Below are 27,233 nucleotides of genomic sequence, written 5' to 3'. Positions count from 1 at the left end.
ACGGCTTCCCCCTCAGCATGTTTTTTCCCCCTGGCGTCCCTTCCCAATGGCCGCCTCCTCGGCGGTGAAGACGTTTCCTCCCCCGCAACGTTTAGGTCGAATCCAACCCGGCAATCCGACCCGGCGGAAGTGCTGTACGCTCCAGACGAACTAGTTTTAGTCCGTTTCGGCCCTACTTCCGCATCAACGTCCGGCGCCACCAGCTCAACCCACTTAGAACACCTTCTCAACCTCTCCCACACCTTTACATCGTCCCACGTCTTCACCGTCCCATACCTCCGCAGGCACTCCTGCCTCCACTCTTCGACAGTGAAATTATAAACCGCCAAATCGTCACTGCCACTTGGTCTCATACGACCGGCGTTCCTGTTGAACAGATTAGTAAACAAGCCGACAAATTTTCTGATTTCGGTCCACCGACCCGAAATCATATCGGCGGTCCGCTCTGTACTCCCAACGAGCGAATAGAACGTCTCCCTAACCTTTGTCCAAAAGACCTTGCTCTTTTGGTAGTCCGCTGCAAAATGCATAAATAAATTTGTAAGTCATTTAACTTTTTTATTAAAAATCATTTTTAAAAACGTTAAAACAATTACCGCAACGCCGATCCTCAGAAGTGACTATCCAAGCCCGACACAGGGCTTCCTTCTCATCCGATGACCACGGAGTGATTTTCCATTTCGTCCTTCCGGTCGAAGCCGAACCCGACCCGTCCGTTGCAATTTGTTTTTTCCGGTGGACGCGTCTTCTTTGTCCCGCAGCTTCACCTTCTGGTTCTTGTGTCTCCGGAACTACAAAGTTAGGAGACGGTTGTATGTTGGATGGTTGAAAGCCGGATGGTTGTTGCGACCCCGAATAAAACATCGCTTGGTCCGGTGCCGACCATAAATCCTCGTAACTGTAATCTGAATCTAGGTTTGGGTACCAATTTCCAGCCATGTTTTTAAAAAAAGGTTTGGAAGATGGGGTGATTTTGGGTTTTGGGTGTGGTATGTGATATTGGTATGTGATATTGGTATGTGATATTGGTGTTGGTTTGGGTTTGATATAGGTTGAATATAGAGAAAAAATCGGGTGTTGGTTTGGTTTGATATTGGTTGCAATGTATGTTATTATATAGAGTAAATAAATTTTTTTTTTTAATAAAAAACGAGCCCAACGGCTCTTTTCACGCATTCCCAGACCTCTTTCACGCTCCCCCCAGCCGCTACCCCACCCGCGCCTGCCTCTTTTTCCGCGCTCGCGCCCCTTTCGCGCCCTTCTCGCGCCTCGGTGGTGTGGTCCTCGCGCCCCGGGGCGCGAGCGTCTCGCCTCTTGCGCCCTTTCTCGCGCTCCGCACCCCTCAGCCTAATGGTTTCCTCGAGTTAAGAGTGAAATATGAATGATTTGATTGATCAATAACGCGCCAGTGATACACATGAGCATTAAAGAAAAAAGAACACAATAAGGATTTATGGTATGGTTATGGGGTCAAATCAATTGGGTTCCAAATATAAGCTATGGGAATTTTAATATTGGGAAAATGGATGAATTCAATGTCACAACTCACAACCTAGTGTTCCCCACAACATAGGCGGTTTCGAATTTTAACAAAATGGAATATCTTTTTCTCTAAGCGCAATATTTAAGCATCTTTTAATATTACTGTTTTATCTGCTTTAAAGATAAAAAAAATTGTATAAAAAGTAAATAATAAATAAATTATAAGAAAAATACTTTAGTGATTTATCACCCAATCTGATATTTTGATTGGTTCTTTTCCTTTAACTTTTACCTAATTTATTCCTCAATGACACGAAATAGTTAAGGTAAAGTTTTAACATCCAATCCCTTAAAATCCCATAACTTTGTTTAGGTAGCAAAGGAGGGATGATCTAGATGATATTTAACTTCGCATCGCACTAGAAGATAAGACAAAGTAAGAGAAAATGAATTTCAATACGCATCAAATATTTATATACAATAAGTCATAATTAGTTTTTTATAAATATGAAAATGCATTGTTTTTCATTGTTGTTATATAGGCATATATTGTTCAACAAAATTCTTAGGTTAATGGACTTTTCTTATACGACTTTGACTCGTCGTTTTTAAAGCAACACCCATTATGTATCATTTTAAAAATGTTGATCTTAACAGCCTACATGTACACGTTAAATCATCCTAAGCCCATCAATAAATCGAGCTCGTCGAATTACTCTCTCAAATGATGGTTCTACACTTCAGCCATATTGATCCAATAATAAAGTTCCTTGTTAACAATATCATCAAGACTGAATACGAGAAATTTTTAAATCTTGACTTTGAAACCAATTTAACCTCACGTTTAAGACATCAATGTTCATATGTAAATGAAACATTATATTGTGCTCAAATAACTTTTTGTTTAGACAATTTTTTTAAAAGTTCTATTCTTTTCTTTTTTTTTCTTTCCTTTTGAATGTTGCATCACAGATATATATCTAATCTATGTTATGTTAGAATATAATAAAAATAACAAAACTAACCAAGTAATCGACTAGCAAAAATTTAATAAAATATTAAAAAACATGGTATAATATCAAGAAGATTGAGACAAGAAAAAATGTTGGGAATAAAAAAGATGAGTTTTTTCCTAAAAGGGTGTTGTGAGAAAAAATATTTACTAGAATGGTGTTTCTATAAAAATATTTACCAATTTAGTGTTTTTGGATTTCTCTCTCATAATATCATTGGATAGCCTATAAAAACAAATTATCTGAATATTTTTAAAAGTAAGATTTTATTTTAAATTAAATAATTATGTTCTTATTTTTCTTCTATTAAATAAACATGTTTTTAATATAATAATAAGATAATATATATATATATATATATATATATATATATATATATATATATAATAACAAATGTAACGCATAAATTTTTTTCTGATCTTTATAAATAAAAAATGAACAAATATTATCCTTATATAAATTCTTATGTCCCTCTTGCTTTTGATACATTTGGCTCATTGGCACCGGAAGCTATCTGTTTCCTAACCAGGGTCCAACGGGTTGTGCATGACAATGTGTCGACTCCAAATGGGCAATGGTATGTCTTTAGCAGGTTAAGGTTTGCAATTCAGAAAGGGGTGGCGGCGCAGCTTGTTGCCCGCCTACCTGCTATGTTGATGTAATATCTATGTTTCTATATAATGAGAAAAGATTGTTAATAAAAAAAGAAAAAAAAATTGTCTTTTAGATATAATTATTGTAAATAAAAAATTAACGACCCATCTTGACGAGCCACGAGCTAGCTTAAGCTTTCAACAAGTCGAGTTTGAACTTGACTTTTCAACATGTTAAAATAAACGAGTCGAGTTAAGTCGGTTCGTTTTTAAGCTTGAGCCTGAGCCCTTGTTCAACTTGTGAACAATTCTTATCCGATCAAGTTTGCCATTGGCAAATTTATTTTTCTTTATCTGTTGAATTCAAATATGGTAATTCAAACAACAATTTCATGTGTAGCCTCATCAAGCTAAAACTTATATATTGCCATTGTCTAAAAATGTTATACCTTTTTATCTTATTATATAAAGTAATGCACTTATGTATAAAAGAAAATGGTTTGCTAAAAAGTGAAATTATCACAAAGTACAATTTAAATCAAAATGAAGATTATATAAAAAGTGAAATTATAAAAATAATAAAAGTTACTAGATGATATGAAGAAAAAAACCAAACATATGTATTATTTTTTTATAAGCCATTTTAATACTAATAATGATATGACGAAAATTCTTCCAACTTACGAGACTTGCAAATTAAAAAAAAAAAGAAAAGAAAAAAACATGCTTTAATAATACAACGAAAAACTCTTTCAATATTGTGAGACATGCAAATTTTAAAAAAAATTTGTTTTCTTTTAAATTAAAAAAAATTGCAGGTGTATTTAATAAAAAAAGTTGTTTACAAAATATTAAAACTAGTTACTTTTATTAAAATTAGAGGTTATCTAATTTTTTTTTTTTTTTTTTTTTTTTTTTTTTTTTTTTTTTTTTAAAATTATAAAGATTTTATTTCTACTGATGAAACATAGATATTACATCAATATAGCAGGTAGGCGGGCAACAAGCTGCGCCGCCACCCCTTTCTGAATTGCAAACCCTAACCTGCTAAAGACATACCCCTGCCCCTTTGGAGTCGACACATTGCTATGCACAACCTTTTGGACCCTGGTTAGAAAACGGATAGCTTCCGGTGCCAAGGAGCCAAATGTATCAAAAGCCAGAGGGACAAAAACATGTTGGTTCTCTTCGCAGGCTTTAGCATGTTTCTCCACCTTCTTCGTTTCAGCCCTTTTTATTGCTTGCCCGGCTACAAACCCATTATCCCTCAAACCAGCTAAGGGAGATACCCCTGTGAGGTCAACACAAGCGTGTTTTCCCCCGGCCCAACCAAAGACGAGCAAATCTGCCGGTCGTAGAGTGGATCTCCCTTCCGTGGGGTCTGTAAGGAAGTTTACGGGGGCTTCCTTTTTAGCTGATATCCCAGCTCGCCTTAAGATGTCCCAAAGTGAGAAAAGCTAAAAACACTAAATTGGTAAATGCTTTTAAATGAATATCATTGTAGTAAATACACTCTTTTTAGGAAAAAATTCCAAAAAAGATAATAATATTTAGTCCATGTAGTTATTTATTGGACCTCAAAATTCTCGCGGTCTTTTCAGCTTACACGTGGATTCATACGTGTAGTTCATCCATAAAACCTCCTTTCTTCTTTCAAGGAAGATAACCAAGAACCAAAGCAAGCTCTTGGTATGTGTTTTAAGATTATCTTTAACTTTAACATATGTTTTCTTTTATGTTCATAAAACCAATAAATATATCTTACTGTTTTCTACTTTAATTTGTTGCTGCAGATTACTGATAAGTGTAAGTTTCTTTGATTACAAACATATTATAGAGATGAAAGGTGGTGAACTTGAGGTATGTTTTGAGAGGTTGATGATGGGCGGAGGTGGGAGAATGGGTGGCCGGAGGGTTATGATGATAGACTGGAGTGAGATTCCGGCTGAGCTTTTGTTGAGGATTGTATCTTTGTTGGATGATCGGACGGCCATAGTTGCTTCTGCTGTTTGTTGTGGATGGAGAGATGCTATTTGTTGGGGACTTACTCATATTTCATTATGTTGGTATGCCTTTTCATCCTTCCTTTTTTTTTTCTTGTGATTAATTTATGAACTTGTAGTTGCTTTATATTAATTGAGTTTATATACACTTGTGCTTTCTTACTATTTAATTACCTAGTGAGAAAATGAATAAGATACTTTGAGCTGTTTTAGTTGATTTCGAAGATCTTCCTATTCTATTTGTTGCTCCCTAGTTGAGTATAGTTGAATTGGGATATGGATAGGAAGAGGTGATAACTTTTTAAAAGGGTGAAAGCGGCTCGGGTGGGTCAACTATACAACTTTTTAAGTTTTTAGGATGCCCGGGGCTTACAAGGTGAACATATGGGATGGGCCAAGTTAGAAATGTAAACTTCTTAGGACGAGCCGGGCTAAAAAGGTAACTTTCTAGTACGGGTTGGGCAAGAAAAGGCAACTTTTCTATGATAGGTAGGTGCTAAGAAGAACGTTCCGGGCTAAAAAGGTAAGTTTTGAGGTCCAGTCCAAAGGGTTAACATTATAAGTTTTTAGGATGGGTTGAAACATGCTGGTTTGTATCACTTTAAATTGACAATTAATTAACATATTTTAATTAATATATTAATAAATAAATAAATCGATTGATCCATATTTTGAATAAAGCTGTTGTAGATTTCAAAATTTTTACCTAAATTGGCCCAATTCTATCTAATCAGTTAAAGATAGCCATCTTTAGTTGGTGGATTTTTAACATAATAGGTTTGAGTTGGGCACTTTAGTGACCCTTAGTTAGTGTTGGTAACTCTTTTAAAGAATTAGGAAGTTTTTCTAGCCATCACTATTTTCCTAATATTGAACTAGATCCTTGTTTCTTATTGGTATTTTATGTTATGGCTACACTAGTACACTCTATGCATTATAATTCCAGGATTTTATATATGGTGGATTTATTGTTGTTACGTCCTTTTCTTACTGATCATGTTCTTGTTTTAAGAATTTCCTAGCTATGTTTGGCTACAAAAAGTAGATTTATTCAAGATAAAGTTATGAATAAATAGCGAGAGGACAAATAGATGGAAACTAATTTAGACTACGTTACCAAAGTTGGAGAATTATATGAAATTCTTTTTTGTCCTAATCGGCCCGTTTGCATATCTATTGCTATAAGTTGATATGACATAATAAGCACCTATATTTTTATAGATTCATGTCGTAGAATAATAATGTATCGAAGTTGCGTGGTTTATTTTGGTACTTAATTGTAGTGTCGACATCGTAATTCATGCATATGTTTGTTTGGTAATTGACGTTATGTTCCAAAATTCATTTATGAAAAGAAAGGAAAGTAAATTAAAGTTTTTCATTCTTCTCTTTACTTTTGTCTTCTCATCTTTCTCTCCATTTTTCTTTCCTTCCAGATCTTTCCAATTTGGAAGGAAACAACTCCTCTCATATTACTTTTCATTCTCTCCCTTTCTCTCATTTTCTTTCCTTTAATGAAACTCGGGAACATCCCTTTCGTCTTTTTCCTTCATTTTCTTCTTAAATGAAACTCGGAAACACAATAAGTGCACACAACTAGTATGGTAATTTTGTGATCACACGAGCAAAAAACCCTCGCTAGGTGAGCAAATTACCAAATTAGTCCGAAATACCAAACTAGCGTATTTCAAACGACGTACCGTCTCAACATGGAACGTGGGCCTAAATGTTTTCTTTTTATATGACATTGTCCCTTTTTTTATTGTGTCAATTTAGCATTTGATAACCGCATAATCAAGAGAATTTGTAAGTTTCTCATTATGCCTCTTCTTTTGTAGGTGCAAAAACAACATGAACAACTTGGTCCTTTCTCTTGCTCCCAAGTTAAAAAACTTAAGGAGGTTGACCCTTCGCCAAGATAAACCACAACTATTTGATAATGCGGTTGAAACGATTGCAAACAATTGCCATGATTTAGAGGATCTTGACCTCAGCAAGAGCTTTAAACTTAGTGATCAGTCTTTATATGCTCTAGCACACGGTTGTCAAAATCTTATTAAGCTCAACATCAGTGGCTGTTCTTCGTTTAGTGACAACGCGCTTGCGTATTTAAGTAGTTATTGCAAGAAACTGAAAATCTTGAATCTTTGTGGATGTGTTAAAGCTGCATCTGATAAGGCCATGAAGGTATACCAATAATCAAACATTTTGTTCTGGTTTTGACCAACTTATGGGTGACACGACCCAATCGAGTTACTTATCTTTTAGTGGGGTTTTGACGTAATTTTGGCCGAGTCGATCTTATTCATCTTTTAATGGGCCAAAGGAGTTGAAAGTCCCATAAAGTGTATTTATATATATATCCTTTCAAAAGTCTAAAATTTCATATAACTTCTTGTGTGTTCATAATATAATATTTACTCTTTTAAACATTAAATCATATTTATAACAATGATATAGTGAAACACTGAAACATGTTATAAGTAATTAGTTCTATTAATTTACCATGATGTTGGTAAAGGTAATTATTTTAGTGGTTCAGAAATTGAATATTGTATTATGAAGCTTAGGAAAATATTCCATTAAACCTACCAAATCAGTTTTATTAAAAACATAAATTTTAACAGTTAGAACTTAAAATTTTGATCGCAAAATGTTTGCCAACTGTGGTGTGTTACCCACCCCACTGATCCACCTGCTTTGGGACATCTAGATTCCGGTTAATCATGGGTTTATTTATTATTAATACGTGCAGGCGATTGGATACAACTGCTGTCAACTTCAATCACTGAACCTTGGATGGTGCGAGGAAGTTGGTGATGATGGAGTGACAAGCTTAGCATATGGCTGTCATGATCTTCGTGCACTCGATTTGTGTGGTTGTGTTCTTATAACAGGTAATTACACATCCTTAGAAACAATTTCAACATTTATAGCCTCACAAAAAGGAATTAGTATAGTGTAATATTATTCTTTGTACACAAAGCTTCTATATAATGATATAATACTAGATTAGGTATCTGCTACAAAAAAAAAAGGTTTCGGTCTAAAAAGTATAGAAAAGGAATTAACACATTAACATGTCGCACATGCTGTTATAGACTTATAGTGTTATATGCGGACACCATATTTACAAAGAAATGGTTTCTTAACACTATCTAAAAATTTAAGAGACCATGTGTCAAATTCTTTTTACACTTTTTAGCATATCTATTATAACATCATTTTCTATGCTTGTAAACATCACTACTTTTTCATCTTGTAATTATGAATAAACCAACAAAAGTGACACTTATTCCGGTTAATAATTCTTTCTGTTGATCTGTGGGCAGATGAGAGCGTGATAGCCTTAGCAAACAACTGTCCACACCTGAGATCTCTGGGTCTCTACTACTGTCAAAACATCACCGATCAAGCAATATACGCGTTAGCACACAGTCGAGCCAAAAACGAGCACCAAGTGTGGGGTTCGGTTAAAACCAGGGATGAAGAAGGGTCTGGGCTCATGAACCTTAACATCAGTCAGTGCACCGCCCTAACACCGCCAGCAGTTCAGGCACTTTGTGATTCATTTCCAGCGCTTCATACCTGCCCGGGTAGACATTCACTTATTATAAGCGGCTGCTTGAATCTAACTTCGGTTCATTGCGCATGTGCTTTCCAAGCACATCGTGCGGTCAACACACTTACCCATCATGCTTATTGAGTGTTCGTGGGTAGTCAAGTAGTGCAATGGGTTCGGTGGTTAGTCATTTGATGTTATAATCATGCGGATATTCTGAAGTTTTATCTTGTTAAAGTTTGGACGTTGGTATCGTAAGTGAACTTTCCCTTTGGAATTAGTGTAAATATTGTTTTCAGTGGTGGTTCCAATTTACTATCCCAAACACTCCCTATAATTTGTTTCTATCGTCAAACCCATACTATATGAATCAAGCAAATGAATAAACAGCTAAACGAAAATAAGCGCATTCGTGTTTGTTTAATAAAACACATAGTTCCTGTTTAAGACAAAAGCAAATGTATAAACCAACTTTACATGTTCAGTTACATATGAATTCTGCATAATCAAACTAATTCACTTGGCTCTTTGCTTCCTTAATTTCCTTTCTGCAACCCAACCAGAGATACAGAGATACCAATCATCAATCATTTGCTGTTCTTGTAAACAATCTCATCATCATCCACATAATATGCTGGATTGCACAAGCATCTAAACAATCTACCAATTCCCTGTTACATTAACCAAACAAACAATCACGCCCATCACCTTTAGCATTAATCATCAAAGCAAATTCATGGTTTCAGTCAAGTTATGCACTGCTATAGTACTGAACTTTTCAAGATATGCATGCATGCACACTAGAATGATTGATCTTTATGAAACTTCTTTTAGCTACAAAAACCAGTCTTTTCAAGATATTCATAGATTGTCAATGCAACAAACCTGTGTAATGAAAGGGGCACGGCAATTGAATGTTCTTGGTTGATCTTCATCATCACTATCATCTGAGCTGCTTGTATCGTCATCAATATCAGAAGCTATTTTCTTCATTGATGTTCCAGTACTTTGTGCTTGTTTTTTTTTCTGCTATAACAAACAAGACCATCAAATCAAGTTCCAAAAAGAAATTCGTTTAGGGAGTGTTTGGGATTTCTTATTTATACAACTTATCACTTATGCTTATTAACAGAAGTAGATACTTGGGATAATTGTTATCAATTTATTTCACACTATGTATATAAGTAATTCAATATATAAGTGCATGAACTTTGTTCAGCTATACATTTGAAGTTGTTTTTAGTTATCAGAATATTTTAAAACATGATAAGCAATCAATCATTAAAACGATGTAGACAACTCGCCTGAAATATTTTTCCTAAACGTTTTAGCGCCTCCGCCCGAGCTTTAAGTTCTTCCTTCTTGGTGTTATTCTCATGGAGCACCTGCAATATATTAAGGTTATATTCATCATCTGGATTTGATATAGAGAAACCAAAAAAGAGTTTTGGTGGACTAAACACTCTTTAAAACACTCCTTATACATTAAAACTGATGGTCTTGTTTATACCGAACTTCAACTCACCATTTGACAAACATGCAAAAGGGTAACTTCAATATGAACTACATTCAATTTCCACAATGAGTTCATGAGTGTATCCTTGCTGGATTTTAGTTGTGATTCAACATCACTAACAGGCCCGCTTCCATCAGTTTTAAACCCACGGCGCGCGTCTTCTTGAAGTTGCATCAATTAAAAAGTTGAAAGTTAGTGAATTATTTGCTGTCAAAGTTAAAAGTTAAATTTTCTGTATATGGGACACAAATGTGACAAAATTTGGCTACTAATTTAACAATTTGCCTTTGTTTTTATTCCTTACGAGTTACCTTTTGCTGAAGTAACTTGTGATTTCCAAAAATTTCCTTTGTTCCGAACCCACTCGGGCATTACTGGTACCCCAAGGTAAGCTGTTTTCTTTTCAAGCTCTGGTGCAGCTTGTCTTTCATATACGTATCCAATAGTGTGCAAGATATTAGCTCCAAATGCTGTCAAGAATATGGTTAAAACAATTTATAATTTAGGGATGTAGATCCGTCCAAAATACTCATCACGACAAAAGATAATAGTAAATAATAATAATAATAGAGAAGTACCTGCTTGCGCTAATCGTTCCGCCTCTGACTCAGCACGGCGTAAAAATTCTTCTTTATTACCTCTAACATATTGGTGAATAAAGTTTTTTTAACAATCTAGCCAATTTTTTTTCTCTTTCCTTCTGAATAGTCTGCATTATATGTAAATATACAAAAAGGTAGTTAACACTATTTAATTCTGAAATGTTTAAGGAACTTATAATATACTTGCCTTCAAATTTTCATGCAGTATTTGTGGGGTGTCATTTTCATTAACTAGTTCTGCAGAAGCCATTGTTGTCACAACTAGATGTCCTATGTAGTCTTCAAATAGCTCACTTCCAAAAAGAATAGCAAAAACAGAAGTTGAATCAAGCATTGTGTCCCTGTGAAATGGTGATAATTTTTTTTTCAAAAATATAAATGATTCATATATTGAAAAAAAGGATCCAGTTACGCTCTGTTTGCGGTGCGCGCATATAATGTATATATGTGTGAACCCTCGGGTGGGCAAAAGTGAAATTGCACTAATTTTGACGTTATTTTACTAATATCGTGAAAATAACGTTAAAAGTGATGGAAGGTTAATCAGGCATCATGTGGTGGCGTTGATAGCCGAAAGACAAGGTACATGCACCAATTTACCGGCATGCCGATGGTTGAGTGTTATGTGCCTTATGTCCAAGGCTTGATGCAAAACTACTTTCGAGCCGGGGGTCTCACTGGAAGCAGCCTCTCTATTCCTACGGGGTAGAGGTAAGGCTGTCTACATCTTACCCTCCTCAGACCCTACGATAGCTCTGCTATTGGTGGGATATACTGAGTACGATGATGATGATGATGATGATGATGATGATGATGATGATGATGAGGTGTTTAAGCGGGCAACAAGCTTTGCCGCCACCCCCTTTAAATATGTATCAGAAGACGCTTAATCGAATAATGTTAATAATCATTGATTCATATGTGATATGTTATGTAACTAAATGTAGAGGTGCACAAATCATGTTCTGAGAGCAACCCGGTTCTTGTGGGTTAACAAAAGCCAAACCAGGCTGGTTTGGAACCGGGCTTTAAGGGGGAAATGGTCCGGTTTTACCGGTTTCAAACTGGTTTTAATCAAAACCTTACCAACATCAGCAAGAAATCATCATAAAACGCATAGTTTTACTCTCTTAACACATTGTTTATTTGCTAAATAAAAAAATATATAAACAATCTTTATTTTCAACATAATTTTCTTAATTCCACAAATTCATTTTCAAATAAATAAAAATGAAAATTATTACTTCGATATGGAGCCCTTTCCATTCCTATTATATTCATCTCTTTTCACAGGATCACTCAAAACCTGATAAGCTTCACCAAGAACCTGTTTATTAACAAGATTACTTTCTTCAAATTTCCAACAAATTAAATTCAGTCAAATTGTATAATGATAGATCCAAAAACTTGCCTGAAATCTCTCAGCAGCTTGAGGATCATTTGGATTTTTATCAGGATGAACTTCGCGTGCCTGTTTCACAAACAACTTAATCATTAATGACATCAACTTCAACTCGTTACCTAAAAACGAGTCAAATTGGTTAGATGAAAACATAGTCAAACTGGTCAACTGGCGGATCTAGAAAAGTTGAGGGGTAGCGGTGACTAAAAAAAATAGTACATAAAACGAAGAAGAAAAAAAAAGGTAAGCTAAAAATGTAATTCGCCAAGAAGGTTGAGGGGTAGCGCGGTCTACCCCTCAAAAGTGTCACAATGTTGTCAAACTAAAAAAATTGGACAATTTATCAGCAAAAATGTGTTAACTAATATAGAAAAAATTCATACGTAAAGTACTAATAAACATAGTCTCTAAGGGACATATGTCATCAATGATCAAACACATAATATGCATCTTAACAAAACTGCAGGAGCAGGTAAAACATTGGATCTTAAACGAAGCAAACACACCTTGAGATAGTAAGCTTTGCGGATATCATCATCAGATACAAGTGAGTCAACACCAAGAATATCATAATACTCGGTTTCTTTCACCATGGCAATAATAATAATAATAATAATCTTGGGATTATTACACAACACAAAGACTGTTCGGACTGCTGATGGACACTGAAATCAAGAGAATAAAATGTATGGGAAATCGATAAAGAAAGATGGAGATCATGATGAGTGAGTGAGCTTTACAGTGAATAAAGAAAGATGAAAGGTTAAAGAATGGAGTTTCTGGCAGCTTTTTCGCGGGAGAAAAACAGTATTTTAACGGTTGGTTTGTGATGCTAATGATTCCCATTGCCTTGTGGATTTCCAACTATTTTTTTTTTGGGTTGTTTACTTGTTGTATTGAATTATTAAAAGATTAATGGGATCACAAGTGTTATACTCCTTTGTGATTTCTAATGATTCCAACTATTTTTTGGGTTGTTTACTAGTATTGAGTTATTAAAAGATTAATAGTATCACAAGTGTTATAATCATTTGTGAGAGGCGCCATAATAATTTTCGGAAAAAAAAATATAAGGGTTATTCAAAAACTAGATTTTGAGTTATTCAAGAAAGTCATGTACTTATTTACTAAAAAGGTATAAAAAACTATATTATCATTCAAAATTCACACTCAAATATGAGTCAAAAACCGGGTCTGAAATTTGGTTTGTATGATAACGTGGTTTGAAAATTCCTACCAGAATTAGGATTTGGTTTAATTTCAACCTAATAACATCTTTCTAGTTGTGGGTTTGGGCTTGAGCCCACTTCTTGGCCCAACCCTACACCAGTCCTTGATGAAATAGACGGTAGACCGTTTAAGAAGTGACACCATGTTCCTTGAGCTAGACTTACAATAAAATTTCATGTTTAAATAACAAAATATTAATATTAATATTACTAGCAAAAGTACTATTATATACTTACACTAAGGTGCACCAATGATGCGTTAAGTCCCGAGACAAGAGGCGCCAAGCCGTATGATCATAGGAAGTTCGTCTTAATGATGTCGTGCCGCCTAAGAAGCCCATAGTATTAGTGACTAGTGAGCGGCATTACTTCCCGAAGCCCATTCCTCTACGAATGTTCTCTTGAATTATATATATCATGTTTTGGCTATTGTACTTACAATTTGGGATAGAGAAAGATCCATTTCCAAGGATATGTATGATTTAGAGATTAAGTGAGAAATTACGGAAAAAGCTTACGAGACACAAATTTGAAAGAGATAGAGCTCATGGATTAGATAGGTCGAAAAACCGCACTCTATCAAAATGAGATTATCATTGTCAAAAAAATTGAAGATTTAATCATTGAAGTAGTCACTGGTCATATATCAGTAACGTGAATTATTAAAAATTTAATTTCCTTCATTAAAAAACAAAAAACAAACAAACTGAAGTGTTTAAATTCCGTTTTGGCCAGAAATTGCAACAAGCGAAACTCTATGGGGGCAAAAGTGAAAAATAAAATAAAACTTATGTACGTATGTATTCATTCCTTGCTTGGAGAAGAATCAAACTAAACATGCAAATAACTTGTAATCGTTTTCAGCATTCACTACCCAAAGCTTCGATCCGCCATTGTCACACACACACACACACACACTCACAACAGGTCAGTCAGACTCTATTCCTCAACACTTGTCCATCTTTAATGTGCCTAACTAATTAATTTAATCGTATCTAATTAATCATCTCTTCAGTATGTTTTGCCCTAATTCTCGCCCTTTAAACATATTATTATTATTATTATTCTAGTTTGGTTCAGTAGCTTAATTTACTTTTGATCCTCTGTTAGCATTGATATTTAATACCTAGGTTTTCCCCTTATTACTTTTATTTAGTTATCTGTTCATCATCACAATTTTAATTTGAAGGCTGTTACCAGTTGATTGCAATCTCGTTACTTACTGTTCATTTATTCATATTCTTTTTTTATTTATTAATTTGTGTTTTGTGTATATGTAGCATTGGCAGATATGGTTTCTTCTCAGAATGAAACTAGTTTATTGATGAGCTCAGAAGGAGATTCTCAAAGGACTCAGTAAGTATATATACTCTTCTATATGTACTATATATATTATGCAAATAAGATCAATTTTATTTTTTTTAGTATAATGTTATAATTCATTGTTGTTTTGTCACAGGTATCCGTACGTTACAGGTACATCTGTGATTGGGATCAAATACAAGGATGGCATTCTCATGGCTGCTGACATGGGAGGTTAGATTCATTATATACCATCATATTCATTTATTAATTAATAGTTAAAGTCATCAACTTTAAACATGAGTATGTGATGATAGTAACTTTGTATTATATGAACATAATTTCATGTAATGTACAACCAAAAAAAGATAAGGGCATTTGTTTGTACTTAATTATCAACTCATTTGTAAATGTTGAATTTTTAATTCTTTTGATGTCTGTCTTCATTAGGGTCTTATGGATCCACTATACGTTACAAGAGTGTGGAGCGGTTGAAGCAAGTGGGAAAACATTCTCTGATTGGTGCAAGTGGAGAAATTAGTGATTTTCAAGAGATTCTTCGTTACCTTGATGAACTTATGTAAGCATTTTTTTTTTGTTTTCGGGTTCTAGAAGCTATACTTTGAAACAATATAGTTGCAATAATTATAATGATGTTTTATACAGCTTGCATGATATTAGACAGAGATTTGTGTTATATATGTAATTGATTGTTTCTAATATTAGATGTAATATATGTCCTATATATATATAGGGCCTCCTATTGTATACAGATTATTCAGTTAATACAATTAACAATTACCAATTATATGGTATCACAGCCACCGATCATTCAACCCTAACAGCCGCCTCTCGTTTTTTTTTTTTTCTGTTCTTCCAAACCTCTTAACAATGGCCATCATCTCCTTCACCACAGTGGAGAAAACCAACCACAACTCTCACAAGTTCGGGTTTACCCTAAGTCCCACCAATTATGGATATTGGAAAACTATGATCAAACCTTTTCTCATCACCAACGGCCTGTATGTTTACATTGATGGTTCTCTTCCATGTCCATCCCAAACCATCACTGCTAATTCTTCCTCGTCTGGCAAAGATCCAGAGCCACCCACACAACAACCGAACCCTGACTACCCAACATGGGTTTCCAATGATGCCCACGTTCGCATGCTCTTGCTGTAAACGATCTCTGAAGCCTCCTTTAAGCATGTACAAGGTGATACTTCTCGTGACCTATGGCTTTCTTTGGAACGTGCTTACGCACCACATACATCTTCTCGAGAGTACACACTGAAAACCCAACTCCTCAAGATGGAGATGCAACCTGATGAATCATCAGCTGTTTATATCACACGAGCCCAAGAATATAATGATGCATTAGCAAACATTGGTGAAGCTATGCAAGAAAAAGATGTCGTTTTGCTGATTATTTTAGGCCTTCGGGCAGAATACAACAACCTGAAGCCCACCCTTGTTGGCCGACACCCTCCTGTTACCTTATTGGAATTACCATGAATACATGACAAAGAAGGTTGATCCCACTCTTCCTGTTGTTACCCAAGCTTTCATGGCTACAACCAGCCGTGACTCAGCTTCGTAGAACAGCCTTCAACTCCCGCCTGAAACAGTACAATCACTTCAACAACTGATGACACAGTTAGGTTTCAATGTGCAACCTTCACAACAGCAAAATCAGGCCTATAACAGTGCTCGTGGACAGTCCAACCGTGACCGTGGTTCATATAACAACAACCGACGTGGATGAGGCAACTATAACAACAACCGGAACACGGGAGGAAACTATAACAACAACCGGAACACGGGCTCCTCATCAGGTAACAATTCCAGATTTGCTTGGGCGTCTAATCAGAATACCGTCTATGGTTCTTGCAACAGGTGTGGCATTGCGCACGTTCCATCTATGTGCCCAAATCGTGATCCAGCAACAATTCGTCCACCACGAAACGCTCCACAAGCGAACTTTGCTGATCATCGCTCACAAGCATCATCATCATGGCTGCCTGACACTGGTGCAAACAGTCATGCAGCACCTGATCTCACTGGCTTTGACAACTTTGAGCCTTACTTTGGTAAGGATTCCCTTCTTGTTGGTAATGGCAACAGTTTACCTATTCTTCATATTGCCTCCACCGCCTTTAATTCACCAAATAAAACCCTTTCTATTAATAACATCCTACACGTTCCACAAATTAAACGAAATCTTCTTTCATTACAACGATTTTGTCAAGATAATAATGTCTTTTTTGAGTTTCACTCTACATTTTTTTTGTGAAGGATGCGGTTACGAGAACTATCCTCCTCATGGGTCCAGGTAAAGATGGTCTCTACTCCTTTCATCTACCAAAGATTCATCCTGTCTCAAATGTTGCTTTTTCTACTGTTCGAGCTTCTCCTACAACTTGGCACCAAAGACTTGGACATCCTCACTTGCAACTTTTACAATCCATGATTTCAAAGAATTGTCTTCCTGTTAGCAATAATTCTGCATTTCCTTTTTGTAACTCATGTCCCATGGGAAAGTCTTCAAAACTGCATTTATCTTCTTCAAATTATAAAAGTACCCATGTGTTGGATTTGGTTTTTTGTGATGTTTGGGGACCTGCTCCTGTTACTTCCTTTTATGGTCATCGCTATTTTTTACTTTGTGTTGATCATTACACTAGATATATGTGGATATTTCCCATTAAACAAAAATCTGATGTATTTAGCACCTTTAAACAATTTCACACAATGGCTGAAAGACAATTCAAAACACAACTTAAATCAGTTCAAACAGATTGGGGTGGGGAATTTCGAAACTTGTCTTCTTTCTTTACAACACTTGGAATTCTACATCGTCTCTCATGTCCTCATACAAGCGAACAAAATGGCTTTGTTGAGAGACGACACCGCCATGTGGTCGAAACCGGCCTCACACTCTTAGCACAATCGGGTGTTCCAATGCGTTTTTGGAACTTTGCTTTTGAAACCGCCACATACCTGATAAACCGCATGCCTTCTCGTACCTCGTCCCATATCTCTCCATTTGAGCATCTTCTCAATCGTAAACCCGATCTTTCATTTTTACGTGTTTTTGGGTGCCAATGTTTTCCTCATCTTCGTCCATACACTCCACACAAAATGGATTTCCGTTCATTACCATGTATCTTCCTTGGGTATAGTCCTTCACATCACGGATATCAATGTCTTGATCCTACCACAAATCGTATTTACATCGCTCGACATGTACGATTTAATGAAACACATTTTCCTTTCCTTCGAGCATCTTCTCCTGCACCTACCCCACCTTCTTCAGATCCTTGCTTTTCATCCTATCCTTTTCCTACAACACATGAACAACCATCATCTTCTACAAACCACCAACATCATCACTCATCAACTCCCACCCAAACTGAACCAACTACCAACTCAGCTCAACCATCATCACCCTCAGCCCGAACCAATGTTGTCCAAACACCCACTACCTCGCCCCAACCAGACAACTCCCCACCAACAGCCCCACCTGTTGCCACCTATCAGCGCAGCTCTACTATGGCTACTCAACCCACAGTTCCAGCCTACCAGACTTACCAAAATTCTGCTCAAACAGCCCCCATCTACTACCACATCCTTTCCATCATCAACTCAACCTTCTGTCCAAACAGAATCCACTTCAATCCCCACCACAACCAACACCCAACAACGTACACGCCCTCCAAATCTAAGACAAAATCCTAAGCAACGGACTTCCTACAATGCTTCTGCTTTTCACACTTCCACTCACTCTTCCTCAACTGAACCATCCACCTTTGCCATTGCTAACAAAAGTCCTCAATGGCGTGCTGCCATGACAGAGGAATTCAAAGCCTTACTGAGAAACGGTACATGGACTTTAGTACAACCAGTTCCTAATGCTAATGTTGTTGATTGTAAGTGGGTATACAGGCTGAAACATGATGAAAATGGGAATATAAAACGTTACAAAGCCCGTTTAGTGGCGAAAGGTTTTAACCAACAGCCGGGAATTGATTATCATGAGACATTTAGTCCGGTGGTAAAATCCACCACGGTTCGTGTGGTTCTGTCGCTTGCCGTTACAAGGAAATGGTATCTTCGCCAATTAGATGTTCAAAACGCTTTTCTTCACGGTGATCTCAAGGAAACCGTGTACTTACGACAACCACAAGGCTTTATCGATCCTCAAAAGCCAAATCATGTGTGTCTACTTCATAAGTCCTTGTCCGGCCTCAAACAAGCTCCTAGGCCCTGGTTCAATCGTCTTTCGGGAGTCTTGTTACAACTTGGGTTTCACGGGTCTAGAACAGATCCTTCACTGTTTATTTATTCCCATAATGGTCACTTATTATATATGCTTGTTTATGTGGATGACATAATTCTCACCGGCAACAATTTCCGACTCATTGACCACATCATTCAACGGTTGAGCACTACTTTTGCGATCCAAGACATGGGTCGGTTGTCATACTTTTTGGGCATTGAGGTAATCTTCAAAGGCAATGACTTGCTTCTATCACAGAAAAAATATATTGCTGACATCATTCAAAAAGTAGTCTCTCTCAGTCAAAACCTGTTGACTCGCCTATGGTCCCTAACTCTAATTTAGCTCTCGGAGTTAGCCCTCAGTTTGACAATCCAGTGAAATTTAGACAAACAGTTGGGGCTTTACAGTACCTAACTCTTAACAGACCTGACATAACCTTTGCGGTCAACAAAGTTTGTCAATTTATGCACTCCCCTACAGAAAATCATTGGTCTGCGGTCAAAAGAATTCTTCGGTATCTTCAAGGAACATCTAATCTTGGTTTGTTGATTCAACAAAAGTCAGCTCCTGTTGTTCATGCTTACACTGATGCTCACAAACGGTCTCTCACAGCCTTTTCCGATGCAGATTGGGCTGGCTCTCTCGATGACCGTCGATCCACGGGGGGATATGCCATCTACCTTGGGTCCAATCTTATTTCATGGCGTGCTCGTAAACAACAAACTGTCTTTCGGTCATCTACAGAATCCGAATACAAAGCCCTAGCAGACACTGTTGCTGAGTTAACATGGCTTGAAGCACTTCTAAAGGAGCTTCACATTTCTATGACATTGCCACCTATCTTGTGGTGTGATAATCTCGGCGCCACTTATCTATCAGCCAATCCCGTTTTTCATGCGCGCACAAAACACGTGGAGATTGACTTTCATTTTGTTAGAGAAAGGGTCGCTCAAAAAAAGCTCTCAATACAGTTTATCAAGACAGATGATCAAATCGCAGACGTGTTTACAAAACCCCTATCCTTACAACGATCTCTACTTCTCAGATCCAAGCTAAAAGTTGCTCCCCGTCATTTGCTTGAGGGGGAATATTAGACAGAGATTTGTGTTATATATGTAATTGATTGTTTCTAATATTAGATGTAATATATGTCCTATATATAGGGCCTCCTATTGTATACAGATTATTCAGTTAATACAATTAACAATTACCAATTATACATGACAATATGTGGGATGACGGGAACTCACTTGGTCGAAAAGAGGTGCACAATTATCTAAATCGTGTGTTGTACAACCGTCGCAACAAGTTTGAACCGTTATGGAATTCCCTTGTACTTGGTGGAGTAAAAAACGGGCAGAAGTTTTAGGATCTGTAAGTTCTTGGAACATGTTTTATTTCTTGTTTCGCAACACTGAGCTTTGCTTAAATTTCTTATTATTTGGTTATTATGTGCAGGTAAGCATGATTGGTGTACACTTTGAGGACAATCATGCTGCTACCAGTTTCGGTAACCACCTGGCACGCCCAATTCTTCGTGAAGAATGGAGGGAAGATTTGACTTTTGAGGAAGGCGTCAAATTACTGGAGAAATGCATGCGTAAACTTTTGTATCGTGATCGGTCTGCTGTCAATAAGCTTCAGGTATGAATTCATGTATAGCCCATTTGGGTAGTATGTTATCTCAAAACGTTTTGACCCGTTTGGATTTTTTTATGTTAAACGGGTCAGATCAAAACGTTCGATAAAAGAGTAATGTGTCACGAACTCATGGGATCGATACCACATCCTAACTCGTTTTTATCCAGAAGTTGGATTATTATCATAAATGCTGCTTGTTAATCATACGTAGAACATTTATATTTCTAAAACCGGCCCGCTTCAGCTAGTACTGAAATGGCCCGTTTAAAAGTTAAGTTATTATTGCGATAATGCTGTTTTAATCATAGGTAGTGATAGAAATGTTTTTGATTTGTTAAAATTTGAAATTACAGATAGCAAAGATCACAGAGGAAGGGTAACTATTTCTCAGCCATACTCTTTGAAGACTTTTTGGAACTTTGCTGCTTTTCAGAACCCGAGAGTGTAATTCTTGTAGAATAAGATTAATTAACTCTTTAATATAGTTTGTTGAAACATTATTAACACAATGCTATAAAGAATTAGTTGATAGTTCTTGATAAATTAAGGACCAAAAGTGTAATATAATCATAAATTATTTTTAAATTGAAAGGTCAGTTTAATGGTAAATAGATGAATTTATTCCATCTAAATATAGTTGTGATCTCAATCTTACATAGTTACATTACATTGCACAAATACATTTTTACCATTGTTTAAAACATATGGAAACATTCAAGTGATAATAGATTGCTATTTCAAATTTGAACTTGTGGAGGAGAATGAGCTTGCCCCAACTCCACATCTTTGTTCGGCTTGAACTGCGGCTCAAGTTGCCCCAAATAACCTCCTAGTTGAGTTGACAATCCAACCTTATCAATCGGTTCACAATGATGCGACTTGCAAACAAGGTAAAGCATCGTTTGAGCCACAAACCCGATCAAAAACAAATTCATGAGTAGAAAAAGACATACTAGTCCAACGATTATGGTTAAAATTGTGTAGTTCCACACGAACACGTAAAATAAGATCAAAATACCCGCAAAAACGCAATATAACACGAAGAATACGAACCACGATAACAACTTCTTCCCTTTAATAAGAGCATTTCCTTTCATCATGGCCTGTAATCCATACGAGCTTTCCACGACAGTAACCACACTAGCCAACTGCCAAATCGCTGTTATATAAACAAAACCAATGCAATATAGCGAAAACACCACCCAAAACAAGACAAAACCAAACGTGGTGTCGTATATGGTGGTTGCCCAAATGGCAACCGCCACTCCAGCCACCGCATTGTAGATAAAGAAACCAAAGTAAGTCCACAAGAAAGTCATAGCAAGTCTTTTCCAAACTTTAGGCACGATTTTCAAGACTTTCTTGAATGTCACATCATCGCCCGTGTACACACTGGCTATGGTGTAAACGATGGCAGCAGTGGAAAGTAGAGAAAAAAGAAAGAGGAAGGTCAAATACACAAATTTAAAGACCCAATAACCAATCCATGCTGATGATGCACGACGATGATAATAGGAATGGTATTCGTTACTTTCATAGTGCTCAATACGCCAATCAAGTATATCAGCGATGATGATGTGAGCCAAAAAGATGAAGGAGAGTGGTAAGATGAAAGTTAGGGTGATTTGAGCAAATATTTTCTTCAATGAGAAGATGGTTTTGATAGATTCTTTGTAGAGGCCAAAAAAGCCTACATTTTGCATCTCTCCTTGATCTTTATCCATGGATTAACCAAGCCTTTAAAGAGTTGGGAATAAAGTGGTGAGAAGTGGAGATCAAATGGTAGTATTTGGGGCCAAATTTATAACCAAAATCATTCCTTGTAGGGACTCTTAATTTGTAATTCATAAAATATTATTATATCCATCATGAGACAAAAGTTAGATGGCCATAGTTTTCTACGACAAAATTACATGTTGTGTTGATGTAATCCATAATTTGTGATGTTTAATATAACCCAATGTAACTATCTAAACAACTTGGTTGTTTTACACATATGTACGTACACACTTGAAAGCATTTATATAATTATATTAATAAAGTATACGCCTCTCTTTTATGTCGTCATGAATTACAATGTTGGTCATGAATTACAATCCTTCAAGGTTTTAAATGTTGGTTCTAGTGAAATCGGTTGTATGATAATCAAAACTGCAAAATATCCAGTACATGCATTTATGTGTACATTATTATTTCTGTAAGTTTAATAATGAATAACTTATTAGGGAGGTGAGGGTGGGCTCGGGTAATTGCCAGCGGGTATCCCGGGTATATCGGGAACACCGTCGCCACACCCCTTTGTTTGAAATCGGGTACATGCTCCGGGTTATAATACGCGATGAATTTGAAGGAAATGTAGTCGTTGAACGGCTTTTTCACTGTTGTACATTTATTTGTTGTACAGTTATTTATATCTTTCCATTATAGATACATTCACTCTTAAAGTTTTTCTACACACCATTCTATAACCATTTTCGCTCTCTATATTTCTCTATTAAGTTTGTTTTACAATATGAATATAAACTTAAACTTTTACATAAGAGGTCCTCCGATAAAGCCAACTTTTAACGATAACGTGGTAGATGAGTTGCAAGATGTAAGTACTCATTTCCAACTTTGAACGAATTTTATAGATCATCTTACAAGAGATAGTGGACTTGGGTTATCCAACAGTGTCTACTATCGCGGATGTATGGAGTCGCTTTTTACCTTTGGATTACCCCGGGTTACCAGACTTTTTCGTTGACAATTCATAATGAACACAATTTTATTAATTTTCTTTTTTAGGCAACAGCCGCATATTATACCATCAATGATAAGTGATATAACAAGAAAAGCCAAAAACTATTCTTTCAGTTATTTGTTTTTGGTTGATATCTATGTATTTTTGTCTATTCCATATATTTTTTTATTAATGTACAAACAAAATAACGATATTTAGAATCTTTATATAACAACGTACGCCAAGTACTTTTCACGGTTCATTATATTTATGTCATTTATCATCGTAAGTAACGTGCAAGACACGGCATTATGCTAGACTGCTAGTATTCACAAAATGTTTTTGTCATGTTTTATTTGGATACGTAATCAATTTTAAGAGAGAACTTTAAAAAAACAGGGGTGAGTTATAATAAAAAGAAATAGTTTTTTTAGGAAGAGTAAAAATCAATCTAGACCATTGGATTTGTGATCTAATGGTTGAGATTGGTAGTTTTTAAACTACCAAATAGTTTCCTATGATTAAGGATTTATGCTATATAGTTTCTTAACTCTAAATTTTGTGTTATTCCTACTCTTCCTACAAAACTATGTATTTTTATTTTAACCCTTTTCAAAACAACAAAATGCATTTCTTGACAAATATAATTACGAGTGTATATATAAAACGGAATTTAAATAATGCATTTCTTGACAAATATAATTACGAGTGCATATATAAATTAGAATTTATATATTATTATTTACGTTTGATTTATTGATTGTCTTTTTTTTCATTAATTTGCGTCATGTTATATATTGAAATTTAAATATTGACTCCGTCAATGTAATACACGAGTTATAAAGATAGTATATAAATAATGTTAGGTGTATTTGAAATAACTTAATATGTTTATAGTCATTTTATTTTTTTAAGGGAAAAACGTTATAGCTTTCATTAATTTTATGAAAGATGGAACTGGGACGAGTTATTTTGAAAAATTTTGAAAAATGAGTCATTTTTAAATTTTTAAAATCTATCTACTCACTTGGGTCATTTTAAGAAATTTTCCCCTGATTTTTAAGATTACTATTGTATTCACGGTTCATCAATGCCTAAGAGGCCCATCATGACATATCTATCTATTCTAATAAAAGACTACTCACTTTTATTCAACAAATTTTCATATATGGTCCTTATCTTTTAAGTCATTTCAATATATGAATTCAAGTTTATGTTTATTAAATGTAAATACTAACTGATTCATTCACTAAAATTAATATTGAAATAAGAAAATATCAAAATTGAAGTTGTAGACCTGTTAGAATAAAATTTGAAAATCATAAGTAATTGCAAATTAAAAAAAAAATAAAGGTGCATTATTGTCGAAGAATTTGGATTTTTATGGTAAACTCCAAATTGTTTTTAAGTAGGGATTCAAACAGCAGTGCATAATTTTTTTTATATAAGATTGGTTTCAAATTTGAATTTAAAATTCCCTCATATGCAGTTGAACTCATGAAATGTGTATTTTCTTAATTTTCTTCAAACATTTTGTATAAATATTACAAACATGGAGAATACCTATTATACATATATATATATATATGTAAAGGGGATGAATCATGCGAGAAGTGATATTATAGCGAGAAGTGCGAGAAATCAATCTCAACCATTGATTATGTATAATCAATGGTAAGTGATGATAATGGAAAAGTTGTAATAAAATGCACAACATTTTTATGATTAAAGGATAGTTTCGTCTCATATAAACATCTAGATGTTTGAAAACATTAATTCCATTAATTACTCATAAATTACTATCCACGTTAATTCTTTTAGTGGTTACAAATTTTTATGGAAAAAATTGATTTCTACCTAAAACATTTTTCTAAGAATAATTTTAATGAAATGTTTTCGTGATCAATTTTTTACATTCATAAACTCATTTGATTTATTTGAATTATTTCTTACCAACGCATGAAAAAAATTAGAGTTAAGTGTAGTTTGCAAAGTTCTACACTGCACAAGAGGTCTTACACTGTTCCCTTTAAGATTAACACGCACAACAAAATATATCCTACATTGTTCCTTTTTAGTGTAGTTGTATAGTGTTACGTTTGGCCTGTACTACACACAATTTTCATAGTGGAAAATATGTAGGTAATATGTATACTAAGACCTTGTAAGTTCATATGTAAAATATGTAGGTAAGTTTTAACTGGTGTAGGGATCTGTAGTTCATGTCTGATTATGTGTATGTACGTAATTTGTAATCAGTGTAGGGCTCTATGTGTTCTGTGTAGGGCTTTGTAAGTTCATGTGTAATTACGTGTTTGATTATGCGCAGGGCTATGTAAGTTCATGTGTAAGTTTGCGTAATTTGATGTCTGATTATGTGTATATAATTTGAAATCTGTGTAGGGATCTGTATGTTCATGTGTAAGTTCATTTCCGATTAAATCGATTGATCATTATAATTTGTGTAGGTTTCTGTATAATCTGTGTAGGGCTCTTGATTTTGTTTATGTCATGATAAAGGATTTCGTAGTGTTTAAGTATTATTGAACTGGGTTTAAATCTGATGTTGAAATATTTATCTCGTAATCCTTTTATTACTATTTAAAATAATGAGCCTACATCATATTTGCAGAGGCTTGGGTTCGTTGTTAATTGAATCAAAATAATTTGCTAAAGAAATGAAATTGAGAATTGTAGTGAAAATTTAATAAAATTTGCATAAAGTTAAGTGAATTATAATATGAACCATGAAAATGGGTTAGAATGGAATCACAAACTTATTAATTAATTATAAATACTAATGTGTAACTTATCATTAATTAGTTAAACATAGTTACCAAAAAAAGAAAAATGCACATTTTACTTATGTAACCTTTTAATTAAATAATTAGAATTTAAAAGAAAATTACGTGATTGGTTAAAACTTCTTCTCGCACTTCTCGCGTTAATATATATATATATATATATATATATATATATATATATATATATAGCTTGGTGTTTAACATTAAATCATTGAAGTTGAATAGTATAATTATAATCTATAAGTATAACGATTAACTCTATGAACTATCATCTATTTATATGACTTTTTTTGTAGTATAAAGAGTTTTAGCAATAAGAATATCAATATTTAGTTTTCAATATTTTCTTTCTCAGACCAAAATGCTTCAGAAACATATGTTTTATGACTTGATTTATATTTCTATACATTCAAATATATTTAATTTAATATGCCTTATAAGATAAATTACTTAATAAAAGCATTTGATATTTTAAACCAAAATTTTTGTTTCAATCCCATTCCATTATTTTCGTTTTTCAAAAATCATTTAGGATATTGAAACCTAGAATATCATTTTCGTTAGTTATTTACATAATTCCTATATTATGTTAAGTTATTAATTTTATTTTTATACAAATACAATGAATTGAGGTTATGTTAGTGTTACATGTTGGTTAGTACATAATTAAAGTGTTTATTATGGTTTATATTCAAAATAATAAAAAATAAACAATCAATTCATTATATGTGGAATGAGAACAATCAATTTGGACTAAATCCTGATGACGCCAGCGACTAAGGCTTAGCTTTTAATACCTACAAATATATATATGATGTTTTTTTTGTTGACCCGAAACCTAGAATTTGACCCAAGAACCAACCGAATTACTTCTGTTCAGGTTCTGATTAGTATTTTCTTGGGTTCGATTTTCTCGGGTCGGGTTAGTTTGGGTTCGGATACGGGTTTTCTTGGGTTGGGTTTCAGGTTACGGGTAAAAGTGACAGTCATACTTCCAACTATTATATATAAGAATCACTACTTTCACTTTATGCAACTTTAAATCTTTTAAAATTTTTCTAACTCAGAATAATCAATATT

The 27,233-nt window shown here is 34.9% G+C and overlaps 4 protein-coding genes and 1 long non-coding RNA gene across 5 annotated transcripts; 2 read left to right on the top strand and 3 right to left on the bottom strand.

The window, feature by feature from the left end:
- The first annotated feature begins 4,910 nt into the window (after positions 1-4,910).
- Positions 4,911-9,219, top strand: LOC143537701 (F-box protein SKP2A-like). Its single transcript, XM_077031409.1, has 4 exons — positions 4,911-5,154; positions 6,930-7,278; positions 7,847-7,988; positions 8,424-9,219. Exons 1-4 carry the CDS (start codon positions 4,928-4,930, stop codon positions 8,795-8,797), a joined length of 1,092 nt encoding a protein of 363 aa, XP_076887524.1. The 5' UTR covers positions 4,911-4,927; the 3' UTR covers positions 8,798-9,219.
- A 21-nt stretch (positions 9,220-9,240) lies between these two features.
- Positions 9,241-10,343, bottom strand: LOC143537695 (chaperone protein dnaJ 10-like). The gene is made up of 4 exons (XM_077031406.1): positions 10,179-10,343; positions 9,958-10,038; positions 9,539-9,682; positions 9,241-9,324 (listed from the first exon to the last, which is right to left on the bottom strand). The coding sequence occupies exons 1-4, from the start codon at positions 10,341-10,343 to the stop codon at positions 9,241-9,243; spliced, it is 474 nt and encodes a 157-aa protein (XP_076887521.1).
- Positions 10,344-10,415: 72 nt separating this feature from the next.
- On the bottom strand, positions 10,416-12,155 carry LOC143537702 (uncharacterized). Its single transcript, XR_013136109.1, has 3 exons — positions 12,016-12,155; positions 10,748-11,112; positions 10,416-10,639 (listed from the first exon to the last, which is right to left on the bottom strand). It is a non-coding gene; the product is annotated as an uncharacterized LOC143537702 (long non-coding RNA).
- A 2,113-nt stretch (positions 12,156-14,268) lies between these two features.
- Positions 14,269-15,378, top strand: LOC143537697 (proteasome subunit beta type-4-like). The gene is made up of 4 exons (XM_077031407.1): positions 14,269-14,308; positions 14,689-14,758; positions 14,862-14,938; positions 15,155-15,378. Exons 2-4 carry the CDS (start codon positions 14,694-14,696, stop codon positions 15,286-15,288), a joined length of 276 nt encoding a protein of 91 aa, XP_076887522.1. The 5' UTR covers positions 14,269-14,308; positions 14,689-14,693; the 3' UTR covers positions 15,289-15,378.
- Positions 15,379-21,364: 5,986 nt separating this feature from the next.
- LOC143537694 (uncharacterized) lies at positions 21,365-22,351 on the bottom strand. The gene has a single exon (XM_077031405.1). The coding sequence runs from the start codon at positions 22,349-22,351 to the stop codon at positions 21,365-21,367; it is 987 nt and encodes a 328-aa protein (XP_076887520.1).
- Between the last annotated feature and the right edge of the window lie 4,882 nt (positions 22,352-27,233).

This window comes from Bidens hawaiensis, unplaced genomic scaffold, assembly GCF_021521415.1.
Source record: "Bidens hawaiensis isolate Kalapana, Puna unplaced genomic scaffold, B.hawaiensis_p1.1 tig00011275_1, whole genome shotgun sequence".
In the NCBI taxonomy this organism is placed as follows: Eukaryota; Viridiplantae; Streptophyta; class Magnoliopsida; order Asterales; family Asteraceae; genus Bidens; species Bidens hawaiensis.
Note: the sequence above shows the minus strand (reverse complement) of the source record. Positions and strands in the feature narration are given on the sequence as shown.

What these genes read in the sequence shown, in the direction of transcription:
- LOC143537701 (XM_077031409.1), top strand. Translation starts at nt 4,928, where the DNA reads ATGAAAGGTGGTGAACTTGAGGTATGTTTTGAGAGGTTGATGATGGGC. An exon ending in ACTCATATTTCATTATGTTG is followed by an intron (nt 5,155 to 6,929) that starts GTATGCCTTTTC and finishes CTTCTTTTGTAG; the next exon opens with GTGCAAAAACAACATGAACA. An exon ending in TGGTTGTGTTCTTATAACAG is followed by an intron (nt 7,989 to 8,423) that starts GTAATTACACAT and finishes ATCTGTGGGCAG; the next exon opens with ATGAGAGCGTGATAGCCTTA.
- LOC143537695 (XM_077031406.1), bottom strand. Translation starts at nt 10,343, where the DNA reads ATGCAACTTCAAGAAGACGCGCGCCGTGGGTTTAAAACTGATGGAAGC. An exon ending in GTTTAGGAAAAATATTTCAG is followed by an intron (nt 9,683 to 9,957) that starts GCGAGTTGTCTA and finishes TGTTTGTTATAG; the next exon opens with CAGAAAAAAAAACAAGCACA. An exon ending in GTGCCCCTTTCATTACACAG is followed by an intron (nt 9,325 to 9,538) that starts GTTTGTTGCATT and finishes TTAATGTAACAG; the next exon opens with GGAATTGGTAGATTGTTTAG.
- LOC143537697 (XM_077031407.1), top strand. Translation starts at nt 14,694, where the DNA reads ATGGTTTCTTCTCAGAATGAAACTAGTTTATTGATGAGCTCAGAAGGA. An exon ending in GGAGATTCTCAAAGGACTCA is followed by an intron (nt 14,759 to 14,861) that starts GTAAGTATATAT and finishes GTTTTGTCACAG; the next exon opens with GTATCCGTACGTTACAGGTA. An exon ending in CATGGCTGCTGACATGGGAG is followed by an intron (nt 14,939 to 15,154) that starts GTTAGATTCATT and finishes TGTCTTCATTAG; the next exon opens with GGTCTTATGGATCCACTATA.
- LOC143537694 (XM_077031405.1), bottom strand. Translation starts at nt 22,351, where the DNA reads ATGGATAAAGATCAAGGAGAGATGCAAAATGTAGGCTTTTTTGGCCTC.